The sequence below is a fragment of the Limulus polyphemus genome, unplaced genomic scaffold, assembly GCF_000517525.1.
Source record: "Limulus polyphemus unplaced genomic scaffold, Limulus_polyphemus-2.1.2 Scaffold7, whole genome shotgun sequence".
In the NCBI taxonomy this organism is placed as follows: domain Eukaryota; kingdom Metazoa; phylum Arthropoda; class Merostomata; order Xiphosura; family Limulidae; genus Limulus; species Limulus polyphemus.
The window spans coordinates 1,858,539-1,877,580 of NW_013665617.1; the positions used below are offsets into that span (position 1 = coordinate 1,858,539).

General features: G+C 31.9%; 1 protein-coding gene across 2 annotated transcripts in view; it reads right to left on the reverse strand.

The window, feature by feature from the left end:
* LOC111084911 (nephrin-like) overlaps nucleotides 1–19,042 on the reverse strand; it is a 166,949-nt gene that overhangs the window by 115,074 nt on the left and 32,833 nt on the right. For both annotated transcript variants that reach the window (XM_022381468.1, XM_022381473.1), the window contains exon 2: nucleotides 844–947. In XM_022381468.1, coding sequence (XP_022237176.1) covers nucleotides 844–898 — 55 coding nt within the window. In that variant the 5' untranslated portion in view covers nucleotides 899–947. The remainder of the gene's footprint in view (nucleotides 1–843; nucleotides 948–19,042) is intronic.

A 19,042-nucleotide genomic window follows, 5' to 3' on the forward strand; every position in this document is an offset into this window, starting at 1 on the left:
ACCACCCACCGCCAACTCTGGAGCTACTCTTTTACCAACGAATAGTGGGATTGACCGTCACATTATAACGCCCACATGGTTGAAAGAGCGAGCGTGTTTAGTGGGATGGGGATTCGAACCCGCAGATTGCTAGTCGAGCGCATGAACCACCTGGCCGCTTCTTATCAAAATATATTTCTTATATATAAAACACAGCTTGAGATTTATTTAAAATATCTGAAATACGCGATCATTGCAAAAAAGCTAATTAATAAAATGCAATTATCACAGTCAAAGAGACAAATCCCTAAAGCTGTTGATCTTTCAAGAACATTAAGGTTTTTGAATAAAAAAAAATGTTGCTATTGCAGCATGCAAAGAAATGTATCTAAATAAAACTTTTAATTTTAGGTATAAACAAATAAATATAATATTTAATAATGTTATATATGCATCATTATACAAAAGTTATTTCACGAATGTATTTTAGTATTATTCGTTTTAAGTACAAAACGTGAGCCTTAAAACCTTAAAGCTTAAAATAGATTTACCAGAGTTGTTTGATTTTACACCATTGTAACTGAATAAATAATAACATTCAAACGATAATTAACATCCTCACACACTCTGCTATAAAATAGAATAACAAACTGCGTTATGTATCTAATTTCAGAGTCCAAAACATGGTAGTAAGGTCCAAAGTACGAGCCGAAAACTCTTTACTTAAAGATCTCCTAGACTTAAAACTGCGTCCTATAAGAAAGGAATATTGCGCTGCATCATGTATTTGTTAACGTATTCGCCATACCAATGTGCTTGTAAATGTCGGAGGACGAATAAAGTAAGAACATTTGTGCAACTTACGAGTTACTGCCAGCGATGATGATATCAGAACTCCGATAGCAACGCAGAAGAACATCGCTGTAGCTCTTATCTTCCTTGGCAGTTGTAGAAAATCCAGTACAAACCTTAAAAAATTAATAATAACTATATGTCGCTACTTTACAAAATTGAAAACATTTGCATTGTATATACAAAAATACACACTATTATCTACACTTACGAAATAAGTTTACTAGATTTTCTATTAATTGCACGCTTTTACACTTTTAAAGCAATTTTACAAACACTTTAATGAAATATGAGTTTTCTTCCAGAAAATAATATTTGGCAGAAATGTTTTTATTTCATTTAGAATATTATTTCATTTTTACAGTAGCGACGAAAGTTAACATAGAGAATAGTCAATCTCAAATTGTTTCATCAAAGTATATCTGGCCGGACCTACTGGGACTACTGCCGAAAAAGTCGATAACAGCAAGTGTATCCAACTGATAAATTAGTGTATTGTAACAATTATAAGTAATAATGGTACATTAAATTAGCTATCGTTCATTAGTAAGGTATTTTTTAGTTCTATGTTAGCTGGTTTTAATCAAACATTAACAATAATTTACAAGTTACACAACTTTTTCAGATTCCTAATGTTCAAGTAATTTACACATTCTCACTCATTGAATCGTAGCCCTTTACTTTATAAAATTCTTTGTGTTTACAACAAAATGATTTTGCATCCTTCCACCAGAGAAAAAAAAATTGACATCTAGCGAAGGAAATGTTATTAACTAAAAATGTTCTTTATTCTATTTTACAATACATAACAGTTATGTAGAATAATTATATTTCAGAAGAAATTCTTACAAGATGAATCACCGAGTTTTTTCTGAATAAATTTCAAAATGGGCGTACTTGGTTTATTTTATTTTCAATAATTGTGTTTCATCAAAAGCTGTCATTCTTTTCAATAAAGATGTTTTTATAAATCTAAAATAAAAAACGTAAGTGTCATTTAAAACTAATAAGAAGTGAAATTCTAATAAAACAGTAATTTCCAATCAAAGACTAAAACACAAATAAAAAAATGGTATTAAGGTAACCAGTAAAAAAAGCAGGATCCAAACAAAAGCTATAAAGTTGTTTGCTTGTTTTAGCGCAAAGTTACGCAATAGGCTATCTGCGCTGTGTCAACCGCGAGGAATCGAACGCTAGATTTTAATGGTGTAAGTTCATAAACGTACCGCAGACTCACTAAGGAACGAATAACCGAAAACTTGTCAGCAATCAGGATGCCAATAATGTTGTGTAGATCAGTTGCACCACTGGTTGAAATTCGTCTCGTTAAGATGGTTAACATCATTACTGTTAACAAAATGTCGATTTTCTCCGTTAAGATAGTTAACATCATTACTGTTAACAAAATGTCGATTTTGGCCAGCCAAAACAGATTTTTACAAGTTTGTCATGTGATATTTCATTCCTTAGAGCAACATTTGAATTTACTACACATTTTGAGAATAGCACACCTGTCTCTACCCTTAAATCTTTATACTAATTTGGACCTTTCTGAACAATCACATTGTCAACTATCAACGCATGACTGTATTCTGGTGCAGTTAATTTTCACATAATAAAGGGGTGACATTCCTATAGTATTTTCCTTTTATATTCGTCATCCCTCACAGTTTCCATAATTATTTCTAATACTGTATATAAGTATATACACAATTCTAAGATGAATATAAATCAGCCTTATATAAAATTCTGTGTTAACATGTTGATCTATATTTTTTTCTAGCCACGACTTTTAAGTTGATAAAATAGATCAAAGCTGAATTTCTCTAAGTGGATAATTTACCAATAAATCATTTAGATGCATATGATTAATATTCACTGATTACTTATCACAAAAATAAAGCCTGAAGATATGATTGTTTTTATGTTATTATTTAAACGTTAACGCCAATCTATACTTAGTCTCTGCCCCCCCCCCCAGTAGCACAGCGGAATGCCTGCGGACTTACAACGTTATAAAAAGGTTTTCTATACCCGTAGTTGGCAGAACACAGATAGCCCATTGTAGAATTTAAGTCAGGAAATGATGGTTACTCCCTTCCAGCTTCTACCCCCCAGTGGCACAGCGGTTTGTCTGCGGATTTACAACTCTAGAAACCGGGTTTCGATACTCGTTGTGGGCAGAGCACAGATAGCCCATTGTGCAGCTTTGTGCTTAACTTCAAACAAAACAAAAACCAACTTGCACCTGACATTACATAAAAAACTTGCGTGATTCGGCACATTTCACTCGAAATAAGCTTTTTGGGAGTTTTTATTCAAGTGTCAGTTTATTCGTATTTACGAACTTTTGGGTTTTTCGCTTTCTTTTGTTTTATGAATGTGTTTGTTCTGCGACCACATTCCCTTAAGTAATTAGCTGTGCTGACTCTGAAATCTCACACTCTCAGATAAAACAAAAACTAAGCACTGTGCTTGTCTACCACAAAACTCTAACAAAACTAATAGTCAAGCTTACAGTCCTCAGAGAAAATTAGATGATCCGCAGAGCTGTGTTGAAGCTTCTAAGTACTAGGGATACTCTTAAAAAGAGAGCATGCTTAAAACCCAACAATATATATATATATATATATATATATATACACATAACTACAACAGACTAAATGAATAACCAACAATAAAGTGAGGATTCTACTCAGTAAATCAGTGAAGAGCAATAAATAAATTTGAAGTATAAATATATTCTGATATTCAATTAACGAAGTTTGACGCATATGAGGGAGGTCATCAGCAGATTATTGTTCCTTGGTTTGTTTGTTGTTTTTAGCGCAAAGCTACACAATAAACTACCTGTGCTCTGTCCACCACTGGAAATCAAACCCCGAAGTTTAGCATTGTAAGCCCGTAAACTTTCCGATGACCCAATGGTGGACCATCAGCAGGTTATACTCGATTACAATTTAAAATGTTTATGTGACTCAAATTACAACAATGCTCTCTCAAGATAAAAATTTACAAACACTTTTAATGGGTAGCGTCAGTTTGATTTTTTAAAATAATTAAACAATAATGAAAATTATAACGAGAGTTGATTACTCTTTGAAGTTCAATAAATAAAAATATAGTTTTCGGATATTTGTTTAATGAATATTTTACGATTTTGATTAGCAGAGCTTCTGCTATTTTCCCTTCTTTTCTGATAAGTTTTCTGCGTAAGAATGATTACAGTAATTGCAATAATTTTATAATTTTTTTATTTGTTTTTTTTTCAATAGTATATTTTTTAATAACATTCTTGGTCTTTGTTATCATTTTTATATAACTAAAAACTGTTGATACCAAGTTTTTAAGAGTCATTGCCATAAATTCATGGGTCTTTCAGTGACGTGCTCAACGGAAGGAACAATGCTGATAATAATGTTCTTATTTTGTGGTTGTTTATTGTTTTGACGTTGGATACTTTTTTATTTTTGCTTCGTCATTTATTTTTATTATTCTTTCTGAATAATAGTTTTTTTGAGTGAAGATTTTATACGTACTTTCCAGTTCATCATTTAATTTGCTGGAGAAATAAATGTTAAGTTGAATTTGAACAAAGCCCTCTAAGGTCCTAACTTTTGTTGTAAAGAGTGTTCAGATTTCAGGTTAAGTTATCGTTATGCTTGGAATCCTTCGTTTGGTTTGTTTTTTGTTAAGTACAAAGCTGCATAATAGGCTATCTGCGCTCTGCCTTCCACGGAAGAAAGTTTCCAAGTTTATTTTTATTTTCTGTTGTTATTTGATTGTCGGAATGATGATTGTTGATATGGCTTAGGGAAAAATATTTTTCATTGTCTGAGTTGAAAGAAAAGAACAAATACTTGTAAAAAGATGAAAACTAAAACCATCTCTATATGAAAAACAAGTGAACAGAATACCGAATGTTGAATATATTACGAAAAAAACAACAATTATCTGTCAAGAACTAATATATTGGTTACAAAGTTATAGAAACAAAACCCATACAACTAAATTGACTTTCCAATCGTGCATAAAACACATTTAAAACGTGAATCATAATGTCAATCTATTCAGCTTTCCATAGCAACTTGGGAAATTGTCTTTAACTTTGGTCATCTTTCCATAATTATAATAATTTGACAATACTACCAAGAGTATTTCTCATTTTCTTCAGTCCCTAAAAAGTTAGACGAAAAACAAAAATGATAAGTTTTATGTGCAAAATTTATAAAATCCTTAGGGAAGTATAGAAGCTAATAATAAATATAACTGTCCAAGACCAAAAATACAGGATTAATGCATCTAAAGGAAATGTAATAGCTGATTCTGACCTCAACAAAAAGTTCTATTTTCAGGTTAACAAAGAATTTTATTGTCATTTCATTAGCCTTTATATGGGTGGAAGTATATCAAGTTTGTTACCCAATGTTCTTGACTCAATATGAAAAAAAAAGTATTTTCTAATGCAATATAAAATCTCGTACATTGGATGAACTATGTAGAATATGAGTTTTCTTTCGCTTTAATTCAGACATGAAAAAAGAATGATTCCTAAACAGTATCATCAACCTTCACTTCACCCTTGAAAAAAAATCTGTCCATCGACTGTTCAAATGTTTACGTCATTGGAATACCAACAGGATTTGATATGTACGCTAATACGTAAGAAACACAATTATAACTATACCTCTCTTAGAAACGCGGGCACCATGTACAAAAAATTAGGAACTTTAATTAAAAATGTTTATTCAAACTCATTATAAAATTTGGTTAATAAAATAATTAATAAAACGAAAAAACAAGATATTCAACGTAAAAAACCAATAAATAATCACAACTTCTTTCAGTAAAAATCTCAACAATGTATGAAAACGACTCTTAAAGACAACCAGCATCGGTTTTAATTATTCGGAAAACAGGGTTAAAAGTCGAAATATTATTAAAAATTATTCTATACCGAAAAACAAAACAAAGAAGTAATTCACGTAATTATTCTTGTGTAGGTAACACGGGGAGTGACATGAACACCTCAAACAGCCCCAGTATGTTTATCAACACCTCGGAGAAACTAAACTTGTGATATTTGAGAACAGCTTTGAAATTATAGAGAGAGAAACTGAGCTGAACTGACGGAAAATAGCAGAACCCCTGTTAACCAAAATCAATAAGCCTTCACTACACAAATATTCAAGAGTTTCTCTTTATCTGTATGAGTTAAACACTAGATGGAAAACATCATAGTTTATATTACTGCTTAGATATCATATATAAAATCAAGATAATACCATAACAGCACTGCTTCACTCATCTGTATTTAACCTAAATTTAACAATCAAAATCCACGATAACCTCAAAAAACACGACGATCAGCTTAAATGCATCCAACTTTTTCACTTGCGTACCAATCCCTGATACACTACAAATACTCCGCCAACAGCTTTAAAATTATAGAACTCTTAAGGAACGCATACAACTGACAATAATAGAACTCAAAATCTTCTGTGTCAACACAAACTACATGTAACATGAAGATAAATTCTTTCGACAATAAGAAGGCTTAGCCATGGTCTTACCCCTATCACCAATACTCCGTAACCTCTTCATGAAACATTTCAAAGTTAACGCTCTTAAAGAAATGTTCTGCTCTCTAGAATTTGGCTCAGATACGTTGATGAAGCATTCATAATCGCCACACACTCCAAGAATATAAAGACAGGTATCATAGAATGAACAAGATTTGAAATACCGAAAACGATTATAAGTAAAATGGAAGAAAACACACCAATAGAATCCTAATTAACAATGGATACACTAAACACTTGATAAATAAGATAAACATCAAGAATGAACAAGAAGAAAATTTCCGACATAAATTCCAATTTCCTTTGCCAGAGGCTTATCTGAATACATACAGATGATATGTAAACAGCATAAGATCAGAACATTATATAATACGATCGCAACTAGCACACACCAAAATACTCAAGGACACAATGGAAGGGAAAACATCATTTACAGCGTCCCTTATGAATGTGGATTACTATACTTTGGGAAAACAAGTAACACCGATCAACCTGCAAAACCCACCTTGCCAGAGAAGAAGACAATATTGTATGATAAATTAAAATAACACTAAAATAACAGGATATGAACCATACAGGAAAAAAAGAAAGATAAAAGAAGTCTCTACATCCACCTAACTGATAAACTCAGTCAGCTTAGCAAAAAAACAAATAAAATCTAGATACTCTACTTGAAAATGTTCAAGTAGTCAGTTGATAACACACAAGAGTTCCATCAAGAAGACCCAGGGTCAAATCTCGGCTACTATCAATATACATAAGTACTTCTCAGGACTTACTCAGAAATTGTAACAAATTAATAGTCGAAATGTAGGATAAAATAGAGAAATAGTCATAGAAAAATATTATGTCAATTAATTAGACATAGAAAATTACATCAGAACTGTGCATTGTGTAATTTGGATTACGTAATTACTTTTCACTTGTTTATTTGTTTATAATTATGCACAAAGCTACACAATGGGCTATCTGTGCTCTGCCCACCACGGGTATCGAAACCCGGATTCTAGCGTAGTAAGTCCGCAGACATACCGCTGTACCAATGGGGGGTATTTTTCACTTGTAATAGAGTATAACTTCTTGACGGCCTACTCTTTGTGTCCATTATATTTGCTGTTAAGCGAAAAGCTACACACTGGGCTATCTCTATTGTACCTATATTGAAATAAATTTTCATCCGTCACAATCAGTCTATAAATGTCAACTTCTTCTCCACTTATTTCATACAACATCTCTCTGAAGTTAATGTCTCTATTTTACTTAAAGCCAAGTACTTCATTATCATAATGCTTTCTACACGATCGTGTACTAATTGCATTTCTGTAATCGAGTATCAATCATGTGCACTCTCTGATTTTGAATCAGCAAAGGACAAAAAACATCTGTAGTTAACGTGATTTGTATCACAAATATTAGACCTATTTGTTTCTAATTTAAACGTAACAGGAAAGCATCCCGATGAAATCAGTACTAAAATGTAACACCGAATCGATGAAGAAATTAAGCCTACTCTTCTAGCCCACGTTCTTAATCTAGACATTTCTGGAAGCTTGCTTTGTTGTTTAGACCGAAGAAAGTTCAATTGAACGTGTCTTTAATGTCTGAAATATTCTCCAAAGTTTAGTGAACAGTTTGAGCCATATATAAAAAGTAAGTTAGGTTACACTAATAAGTCCGTTAGTGCGAGTATTTTTGCTTAATTTGGTAGTCAGTTAATGAGTAATCAGTGCACGATTTAGTCATTTTATCTGTTATTGTTAGTCACTTAGTCGTTGTGTTCAGTGTTGTGAATATTGGGTTTGCATTTCGATGAGGAAATAATCATAGAAATCAACAAGTAAATGGAATTTCTTGTAGACATAGTTTATTTTAGGATTTAGACTTATCTCACCGAATATTGGCTAGGTGGAACTTCAAGATGGAGAAATAAAAGGTTTTTGTTATCGTCAAATGGACTGGAGTTTTCCATTTTTCTTTTAGCTAAATACTCTAAAAGAACCCAGCCAACTAGAGAAACCATTACAACACTGTACTTGATACTTTAGTGTTATGTTCCCATAACCTATCCACAAAGACATATATATTTTAAATTTAATATTCTAATAAATTCAATAGTGCGTGAAAAGCAAAAAAAAAATCTTTATATGAAAACCTAGTAATAATAATCACAAAACGTATAACTACTAAAGATTTGTTTGTTTGTTTTGAATTTTGCGCAAAGCTACACCAGGTCTATCTGCACTAGCCGTCCCTAATTTAGCGGTGTAAGACTAGAGGGAAGGCAGCTAGTCATCACTACCCACCACCAACTCTGGAGCTACTCTTATACCAACGAATAGTGGGATTGACCGTCACATCATAACTCTCCCACGGTTGAAAGGGCGAGCATGTTTGGTGTGACGGGAACTATTAAAGAAATTTCAAAAATAAGATAACGTTGAACTGGAAATGTCATTTAGCTATTTCAAGTGTTATTTGCATTATATAAATTTGTACTAAAAGCTTATATTGAATAAGACGTAAATGCTGGAATAGGATATATTTTGATGCCCACCTATTGGCTCAGCGGTAAGCTTGAAGGCTTATACGCTTAAAAGCGGGTTCTGATACCCGTGATTGGCAAAGAACAAATAACTTAGTATAATTTGCGCTTAAACATAAACGAACAAATACATTTTGATTACAAAAAAGATATATTGAAAAGACATGGCTCTTTCAGTGATATGAAGTTTAAATAACAACGTAAAAAAACGGTTTTGGTTTAGATATTTTACAACTAGGAAGATCTACTGTCGAAAGAGTAAAACCAAATAAACACTGAATTTGTTGTATTTGTTTTATCGTGATAGAAGATGTTTTTGATTTGTAATAACACATTGTCAGACCAAAGAAAAGAAATCTGTATCTTCTGTCTCAATCAATCTATATACTATATGTCGTCTTCTTTGCTTATTTTACACAGTATTCCTCTCTGAAGTAAATGTCTCCATCATACTTAAAGCCAAGTACTTCGTTAAAATAATGCTTTCTACAACTTCGTGTACTAAATTGGATCGGTGAAACGGACACTAATAAACGATCCCATGTTTCATTCTCTGCCAAACACAATATAGATAATAAGCTGTGGCAGACTCTTCAGTTGACGATTAAGCTTCATCTCAGGTTTTACTTAGTATCATCCTAGCAGCGTAAAAATAATTATTATCGTAGTATGATTAAGCGCAACGATTCGTTAAAAAAACAGCTTGAAATTCTGTCGCTTGAAGACATATTTTTCTGAAGTCTCAAAGCTATTTAATGATGGTGGTGATTATGTTTTTAGTAACAAAACAAAAACTGTATTTTATTATTTTCAAAGAGGTTAGTGTGCATCTTCAGTATCTACATACATTTTACATCTTGATTCCTAAACTGATAACAAACATGCGAAATTGGTCGTATATAAATATCTTATATAACAAGGAACTTCCTGCCCATAAAGTTCAGATTCAATAAAGTCCTGAAACCGGACTAATCTGACTGACATGTGTAGTGGCATAGGAGCGTTGTATTATTTGGTAGCGTGATTTCTTTGTGTTTAAGTTAGTAAAGAAGAAAATAGATGCGAAAAGAGACAGAGGATAAATAAAAGACAAGAGCCAAGAGAGCAACAAGTCACAGTTATGATCTCTAATTTATATGAAATACACGTTGATATCTTCATTTGCTTTAGGAATATGATAAACAAATTAACAAATATGATTAACAAAATAGCGGAATCAAGGGGAAATGAGAGAAAGAAATGAAGAGAAAATAAGATGCCCACAATTAGATTTATTCACTTGATCATCTGTATCTGAGGGACAGGAAAGACAACCATAATCATTACTACTAACTCAGTGTGTTTGTTTCATTTTTTTTCACCTATTACTGATCTCTTGTTTTGAGGATTTTTCTATATAAACTTTTTGTTATTCAGGTTTAACATTCTTAAAACGATATAGCAACACGATGTTAAATGTTACTGAAAAAATATTTTTGGATGATTCTTATTACAGCAAACATTTGTCATAATTACTCTTTTTACGCACCAAGACATAAAAATGCGAATCGTTTTCAGCAGCATCACAGCACGAACATTGGACCTTTCAATATGCAGCTTCGTAGGTTAACAATAAGACCACAACTGGTCACCTCGTTTTGTGATTCGAAAATTTATAACTAAATTCTTGCAATGTTGTAAGATATTTATCTATATTGTAATTATAGTTTCTATTTTTCGGTGTTTATTTTTAACAGTTTTATAGTTTTATTTAGATATTTTGAAATCGGAGTTTTAGATTTTAATACTGTAATGCGTATGCTAGTATACTGTGTATTCTCTACACACTAATTCCTCTTATGGGAATAATAACAGGTACAAAGCATAGTTCTAGTTATGTTAAAGCTTCGTAAGAGCAGCTAATATTTTATAGGAAGGTATAAAAACAAACTTACCACAAACGGACGAGCCCGTATGGAAAGAGTTTTATAATAAATCTCACGATCACAGTAACTCACGAAAGTGGAGACGTTAATGTAAAGTAAACCGAATAGCCATTCCGGTGTTTATTAAAAATATATCGATTTTTTTTTCTTGTATCGTGGTGATTAATATCGGTGTTTTTCGGTTGAAACCTAAAATCGGAAGCCCTAATCGTAATAATGTTTTTAGCTGGGAAACAAACAGAGCCACTACAACGGTCAACTTTCAACGGTCAAAATACATATTCTTCTTTTTATGATTCACTTAATACCCAAACACAATTCAGTGTTATGTAAATTTAGAAACTAGTCAATTAATATTTACAAAAGGTCACCATCAGGTTCTAGTATTTGCGGTTTATATAACAATCCAACTCAAGTATATCGTTTGACCCTTAAAGAAATAAATCTTTCAGAAACGTCTTTTTGACTAAAACACAGTTATTTTCGTATAATTCCTAATACAGTTAAACAGATAAAACTCGAATTTTCATTTGTCTAAATTACTTACTGTAATAATGGCAGTTATTGAATACCACGCTCAACCAGTACAAACTTATTACTATAATTGTTTGGATTTTCTTGTCGATTTGATCATCATATTTTTCACAATCATTCAAACAGCTCATTAGAAGTAAAAAAAAATTACAATTTAATAAACTCTTTATTATCGAATAGAAGAAATTATCCGATTAATGGAGAAATTTTAAACTTCTAAACATTTTTACATTGAAAACCGAATACAACTGAAACTGACGACCACATATAGGATATAGATTTTTGTAAGCTAATATATTTAGTTTACCTGTCTTTAAATTTACGTAATAAAGAACGTGGACGCAGCTGCAAAAAAAAGGGGGGGGGGTAAAACAGACTTCCCCAAGGCAGACTTTCCTTTCAATTGATGAATGAAGGATTAAATGACTCAAATAAATATCTAAAAATGGAAGAATCATCTAACAGTCTATACGAAAAACAAATTAAGAACCTTTTAAAAGCACTTGAAAAAGAAGACTGTATAACTCCATATTTCAGAAACTGATTACAATGCACCAGTGGTAGAACTCTTCAACTCTACGGTCTGCCGAAAATTCATAAAGTGCCTGTCAACTGCTTTTCAAAACTGTTTCAGAAACATTCCGCATTTTATCAATTCTTAAATCTGGATCCAAAACACAAAACGATGAGTTTTGAAGTACAGAATACAGACAGCCAAATTCCCAGAGAGAATACTTACAAATCTGCTATTGAACTAATTATTTACGACCCAAAATTCAAACTTTCCACATTCTCGTTAAGCTTTCTAAACTCCATGGGCAGCATACTGTCAAGTGCACATACAAACATCTTTTTAATTCAACTTGAAAAATAGGCCTAAATCACAGCCATCTCCGAACTTTTACACTGATTAGGGCATGTCGTCGTCGATGTTTTCTACGCTTCAGCTCTAAGAAAGAAAATAAAGTTTTGCAAACCACATCAATGACATACATCAACAACAGTCATTTTACAATCGAAAATGACAAAAATTTTACATAAGCATTTTAAGCGTCCACATCCTAAGAAAATAATTAGGAATAGAGATTAAAATTGTAAGAAAGGCAATAAAGTCAGAATAATATCTTAATTGGAAATCCGCACCCCCAATACAAAATAAATTAAGAACTTTGAAAGTTTATTATAAAGATAGCTTTATATGCTTGCAAACAACTTAGACGATGAACTACAAAGAACTACCGGGTTATGGAGACTACTCATGACAATAGACAACATCGACATAAGTATCTTAATCATACAAAAGACAGGAATTAAAAGCAAGAATCTTATTACTAACAATCACTCCATTAAGAACAGAAACAAGAGAATCATCTAAAAAATCAAATGCAACTCTTGTACTCACTTTTAAAAAAATGAAACCGAGAGAGAATGAACATCAGGCTTAAGGAGCATCTTAAATGACCCATCACACGTTTTTGAACATCTAAAAAAATGCCATGAAACTATTACTGAAAACAATATGGAAATCACCCGAAGAGAGCCAGGCATCAATAGGAGCACTATTGATAAAGTCATCAAACCCGAAACTAAATAAATATCTAGAAATCCCCCTTTATCTATATAAATATTTTATCCGCCACATTTTACTAAAAAGCTGATTTAACGCTGCCTACAAATTTGTCCTTACCATCATGAGTCTGTAACTTTCTCTGAAATTCAAAATCCATTATTGAATGTAACTGTTACTTGATGCTGACCCGATATTATGTATTAAAACATTGTAATCATTAAAATCAGAATTACCCCACTGTAAAAGCTGTGTTATTGTATTTTTACCCCAAAATAGTCTAAAGTTGACATTAACTTCAAACTTGCCAGTATTGTCCATGCAGATTCCATCAGTTTTTAAACACAAGTTTTGAAACTGTTTATACAACAAATTGCATGTGGATCCATAACTTTATTGGTTTGCAGGGTTCCTTATATCAAATCGGTTATAAACAAAAACGCTAACAAAAGTACCGTTAATATTCCAATGGATCTCGGTAATTACTGACGAGACTTCTAACGTATTTTTGTCTAATTTCATCTAGTTCGTTTGATCAGTTATTTACAATAAATGTTGTAACAGGCAAACGTTATAAAATTACTAAATTTGTGGGCCCCACTGGTAGAAAACGGAACATAAACAAGTAAGTAATTTGAGGGTTAAGTCAGTCAGGACTGGGTTTTTGTTGATATTCAAGGAGAGATTCCGAAGGAAGAGTAGTTCTTACGTACTTTGATTAATGATTCATATAAAAATAATTTAATCTTTTTATTCAAATATTTCGAACTCGGTTTCTTTCAATATATTCCCCCCTTTAATCCATTTTTTTTTGTTTTATTCATCTATACATGTATATATGCCTGTCACAAGTTTCTAAAGCGCTTAATTCCCTTATTTAATGCTAGGTTATTCATAATTTGTTTTGATTTATATTGAATACCGTTAATGTTTTTTGTAGTAATAGATTGAGACGAAACTCATTGATTAAGCCCCAGGCTAATGTTTGAAAGGTGCATTAAAGGTTTTATATCGTTCTATTTTATGTTTGTTGTCATGAAGAATATAGGATCATATAATGTATAATATGGAAAACAAACAACAATAACTTCCGAGTACAAGAGTCTTTCGAAACAATGAGAATTAATCTTGTGATGGAAAAAGTATCGAAAATAATTGTGAAAATGGCCTATATTTCTCTCAGGTGAAATATAATGGAATTTTAAAACCCGAAAAGAAGTGCTATTAAGAAAACTGTAATTTATACTGACAGATAGTGTCACAGATTTAAAATTTTTCAAATGATCAGACTTTCCTAGATTCAAATTGGTTAGGCTTATCAATACAACTACTGTAAATAATGCTAATTTAACTAATAACACAAGAATCCTTCTTCTAAATCAATATTTTATGACCAGAGCTTGGCTTAGCCTACTGGTTAACGTATCGAACTGAGCGTCTAAAGTTCAAGAGGTGTTCCTACCAACCACGCTTTTTACTTTCAAGTGTGGACGTGTTATAAGAGTAACAATCACTTTCACTAATCGTTTAAAAAGTTTTCAAAGTAACCGCTTCAGGCAGTGAGTATGCAGTTCAAAATTAGGTACTTGACTACTTTAGCCGATTGCATGCAGAACGTGTCGTTCAAAGAGATGAAACATCACACTTACATTTTAAGTTTATTGGAAGAGTTTTATAAGAAACTGGACCACCATCCATAGGTTATAAAGAATTCAAGCTTTTCGGTGCAATATTGAAATTTAAAGGTTTATTTTGAGATAATTTAATTAAATATTTCAATCCATTCGTGTTATTCATAATTCAAGAAAAGATATTTGATTGTTGATCGGGAGTAAAAGAAAAGACCATTTCATTTTTCAAAAAAATGAAGTCAGAGTTTTCAAGTATTGTGATGAATTAGTTCATTATGTTGTGGTCTTTCCTCTTAAACCTTCTACAAATAAGAAACAGTAACACTTTATTTTTTCTTCGAATTACCTACCATAACCAAGGCACATCATTGAGAAATTCTTCAAGATCTTGTTTTTGTCATCTTATGCCTTTTAATGAAGATGGGAACATTGACAGGGAAATGGATTTGAACGAAGAAGTTCCGTAAAGAGCGCGAACGGTATTGTGATATAAAATTTCTCATGCTAGAAATGTTCATAAAAGTGACCCGAAAAACGGCGCTAACTCGGTAACCGTGGCCCGATGTTAACAAAACTTGTTTTATTCTGTTTCTATTGTCATTCTATTACAAATATGGTGCTACTGTGCGCCGTTTTTGCTGTATTTAATTACAGACAAGCAAACAAACAAACAATCTCAGAGTTTCAGTAGTATATGGAGAACAAGATTCTTCGTGAGAACAGAAGTCGAGTGTATTATGAGACCAAGTACATATATTTCAAATTAAATACTAAAACATCCTACCACTGCCACTGATGAAGAAAATATTCATCCCTTCTTGCCTCTTGCTCTTCAGTTAGCATTCTCTGACAAATGAAACTTTACAAGGTCTGTATAATAAGTAATTCCAAGTACATTATAAGAACAATTGTCTGTTACTAGAGAAAGTACCTTTAAAATATCATAGTAGTCTTTCAATAACTTTTGCCCAATTCTATACAATGAATGTTGTAACGGGCAAAATTTTAAAATTACTTAATATTTGGACCCCATCTAACTTTTGCTTGATAAAAATCAAACTTAAGATCCGAATATGATTCTTTTTTTTAATTGGTGTTTAGGTGAATTCAAAATAAAGTTATTTTTATACAAGCGAATGTTTGAACTACATCATCTTATAAACTGATTTTGTTGAAGCTTAGAAAACGAACATTTTCACTTACATGAAATATGATTTACAGCATTTGTAGATATGGTTTCTTACTAATTCTATGAAAAAGTTCTTGCCGCTTGACTTCTGATGTTATATTAGTTGAAAATATTAGTATATTTCCCTTTAAGCAGCACCTAAGCTAATTTTCAATATATATATAAATTATTAAAACTTCTTAATGACAAATATTATCAACTTATGATAGCTGTGATTATGAATCATGTAAATGGTTAGTTTGGATATTAAAACGATACATAAACAATGAAGCAACGATAATATACTACTTTTAAAAAGGTAGCAAATAAACCAAAAATATATAAATTCAAATAATATTTTATGTAGCTTTGATGTAAGTCGATGTACACTCAGATACCGGTGAAAGACGTTATTGAAAATGCGCTAAACAAAATAAAGGACGATGTTACAAAATATGTCGACTCAGCAAAAAAAGTTTAAAAATAAAAGGCCTTTTTGTTCAATATTGGCGACACTATTTCTCATCAGCATAGAAACAAAAGCTATTACCACAGGGTGTTTCCACCAGTTTTCTGGTGGAGATATCTTGATGACATCCTACGTGGTTTGAAGAAAGAAGAACAAATGTGGTGTTCTTGTATGATATTAATAAGCAACATAAAGACATGAAATTCACAAAGAGGCCATGAACAATAAACCTTATTTAAACTGGTTTCTCGTATACAATAAAAAAAAGAGTAAAAAAAATAGAAACATTAAAAGGTTGTATAGTAATAGCAATGAGATGCTACGTCAATGAAACAATAGAAAACAAAATTAAAAATACATGCTTTAAAATGAAAAATCTATACTGTCCAAACATAATTGATAAAATAATCAAGGTAACAATGAACAACGAAAGAGTATATAAAAACGAGAATATAAAGAAAAGTGACATAGAAAACAAAAAATGCGTCGTTAGATCAATACCCTTTTCTGGTGATATTAATGGAAAATTAATTGGCCTATGGTATCGATTAAGTAAAAAAATACAAGTTAAACATAGAAACTAAAATATCAACTGAACCAGGAACCTACTTACAATATATTTTGCCAAACGTATGTCATAATGAAAGTATGGTAATAGTATAATGTATAAATTAGAATGCGTAGACTGCGAAAGTTTTATACGTGAGAAACAGAAAGATGGGTAACTACCAGATACAATAAACATGAAAACCGAAAAAAGAAAATGGCAAATATACACGAAGAAATAAGTTAAAACAACACAAAATAAATTTCAAAAACATGAACATGTTGCACGAGGCAAAAATAAATAAATGTTGAAGCTTTAAGAGCCAATGAATTAAAACGTAATATAAATAGAATTCAGGAACACCATTATATTTATATTAAAAACTATATGGAGCTGGTATCATATTTTAAAATTATCTGATTCGATATTTGTGTAGTTTAGTGCACGTGATATTGCCTCATTTATAAAGACGAAAATTTTTAGGTAGAAAATATATAATCTTTCCACAAGAAGCTGTCTATATATATATATATATTTGTTGATAAAACACCTATATGACAATAGTTACTGCAAATTCAGCACAGTTTGATATTCGACAGAACTATTTTAGTTTTTTCTATATCGTTTCGAGAAGTCAACATTTTTGGTAATTTGTTTACAACATTTATCTCGTCACAAAATTCTGAGTCTTCTTTAAAATTTAATCGTACCAATTCTTAGAAAGGATTCATGTAACATTCTGTTTACCTATTGGTAGAGAGGGAAGGACCTTTGTAATAAGTTCCATTGTTTATATTTAAAGCTGTATTTTAGTCTTATTTCGATAACAACCAAATGAGACAAAACATGATATATACAGGGGCTTTGGTGACGAGAGTTAAAGAAAGGCATTCTGGGATATTGTGCGTGTGCCGAATACTCCCCAACTAAATCTGCCTTTACTTTTTTAAGATATAGTTGAAATAGAACTATTGCAATAAAAAATAAACTATTTTACACATATAAAAAATACACGACTATAGGCTTTGTTTTTCATTTGAATGGGTATTAAATGTGGCGCCGACGATCGCCGAACGACAGTCAAGATGGCGGCGCCTGGTGGAGAAGCTTTTCCGAACAAAGGTTTTGGAATTGGTTGTATATGATGAATAGAACTGATCTTATACGTGTTTTCTATAGGACTCACTCTGTCCGATCCTCTTAGCTCGACGAACTGCGTTCCTTATAGTGATTTCATATAATGAATTAAAGCAACAAACACCTGTTTGCTAAAGCTGAGAATTCTACGCTGTTTTTTTAATGCTCTAATTTACAATATTGATTGTTACAACCGAGTTTTTCGAGTTTGGAGCTTAAATGTGATTACCTGAGGAAATGTTTTCTCCAATTAGAACATATTACACTTTTATCATAGTGTTAGAAATAATGCTAGAATGCATAAGTTTAGTGAGTGCTGTTACTCTCTCATAATCATTTAATTCGTCCATTAAATATTTCAGATCAGTTGTATATAGGATTCTATGTTTGTACGACACAAGTTTATTCCCAGGATGCCTTTCGCTCAACACCAGAACTCATCACTAGGATTGACACCATAGCATCTATCATTTTCCCTGTGTTGCCAGCTTTTGGCGTTTGACACTGAAGTATTCAGTTTTTAATATTGCAAATAAAACAGCATTTTGGATAGACTTTTGTTTATCATTATATCAATTTAAGCTGATGTGGCACACACACATACATATATATATTGCAAGCCTGTTACTTTTACACACATCTGATATGAAATCCATAATAAAAAAGAGGGTGCAGCTTAGCGTGAGCATTGATTCTTGACATACAAAAAATAGATCTTAATCTAAAATACTGTTTTCACACACACACATCTGATTTGAAACCTGTGATAGAACAATTAGGAGGAATGTGAAAGAAAACATCTGCTGTCTAGTTTGATTTTTCGGTGAACATTAATCCGATTAGTATCTCTGCTTCTCAAGCCTTTAGCATGTATCACAATAACATTAATAGTTTTCAACAGCATATAAAATAGCATTTTAGACAGACGTTTGGTGGAATGCACCGACACACACTTACTTACTTTACAGACTTTAGGATCTTCGGTTTAATCACATCACTCAGTAGTAAAGAGGGCGCAACCCTCTGATGGCCAGCCAACCCTGAACAGGATTAAAATAATGAAAAAAAAAACACGAAAAACTTTTGGATAGTGTGATTTCCGATCACCG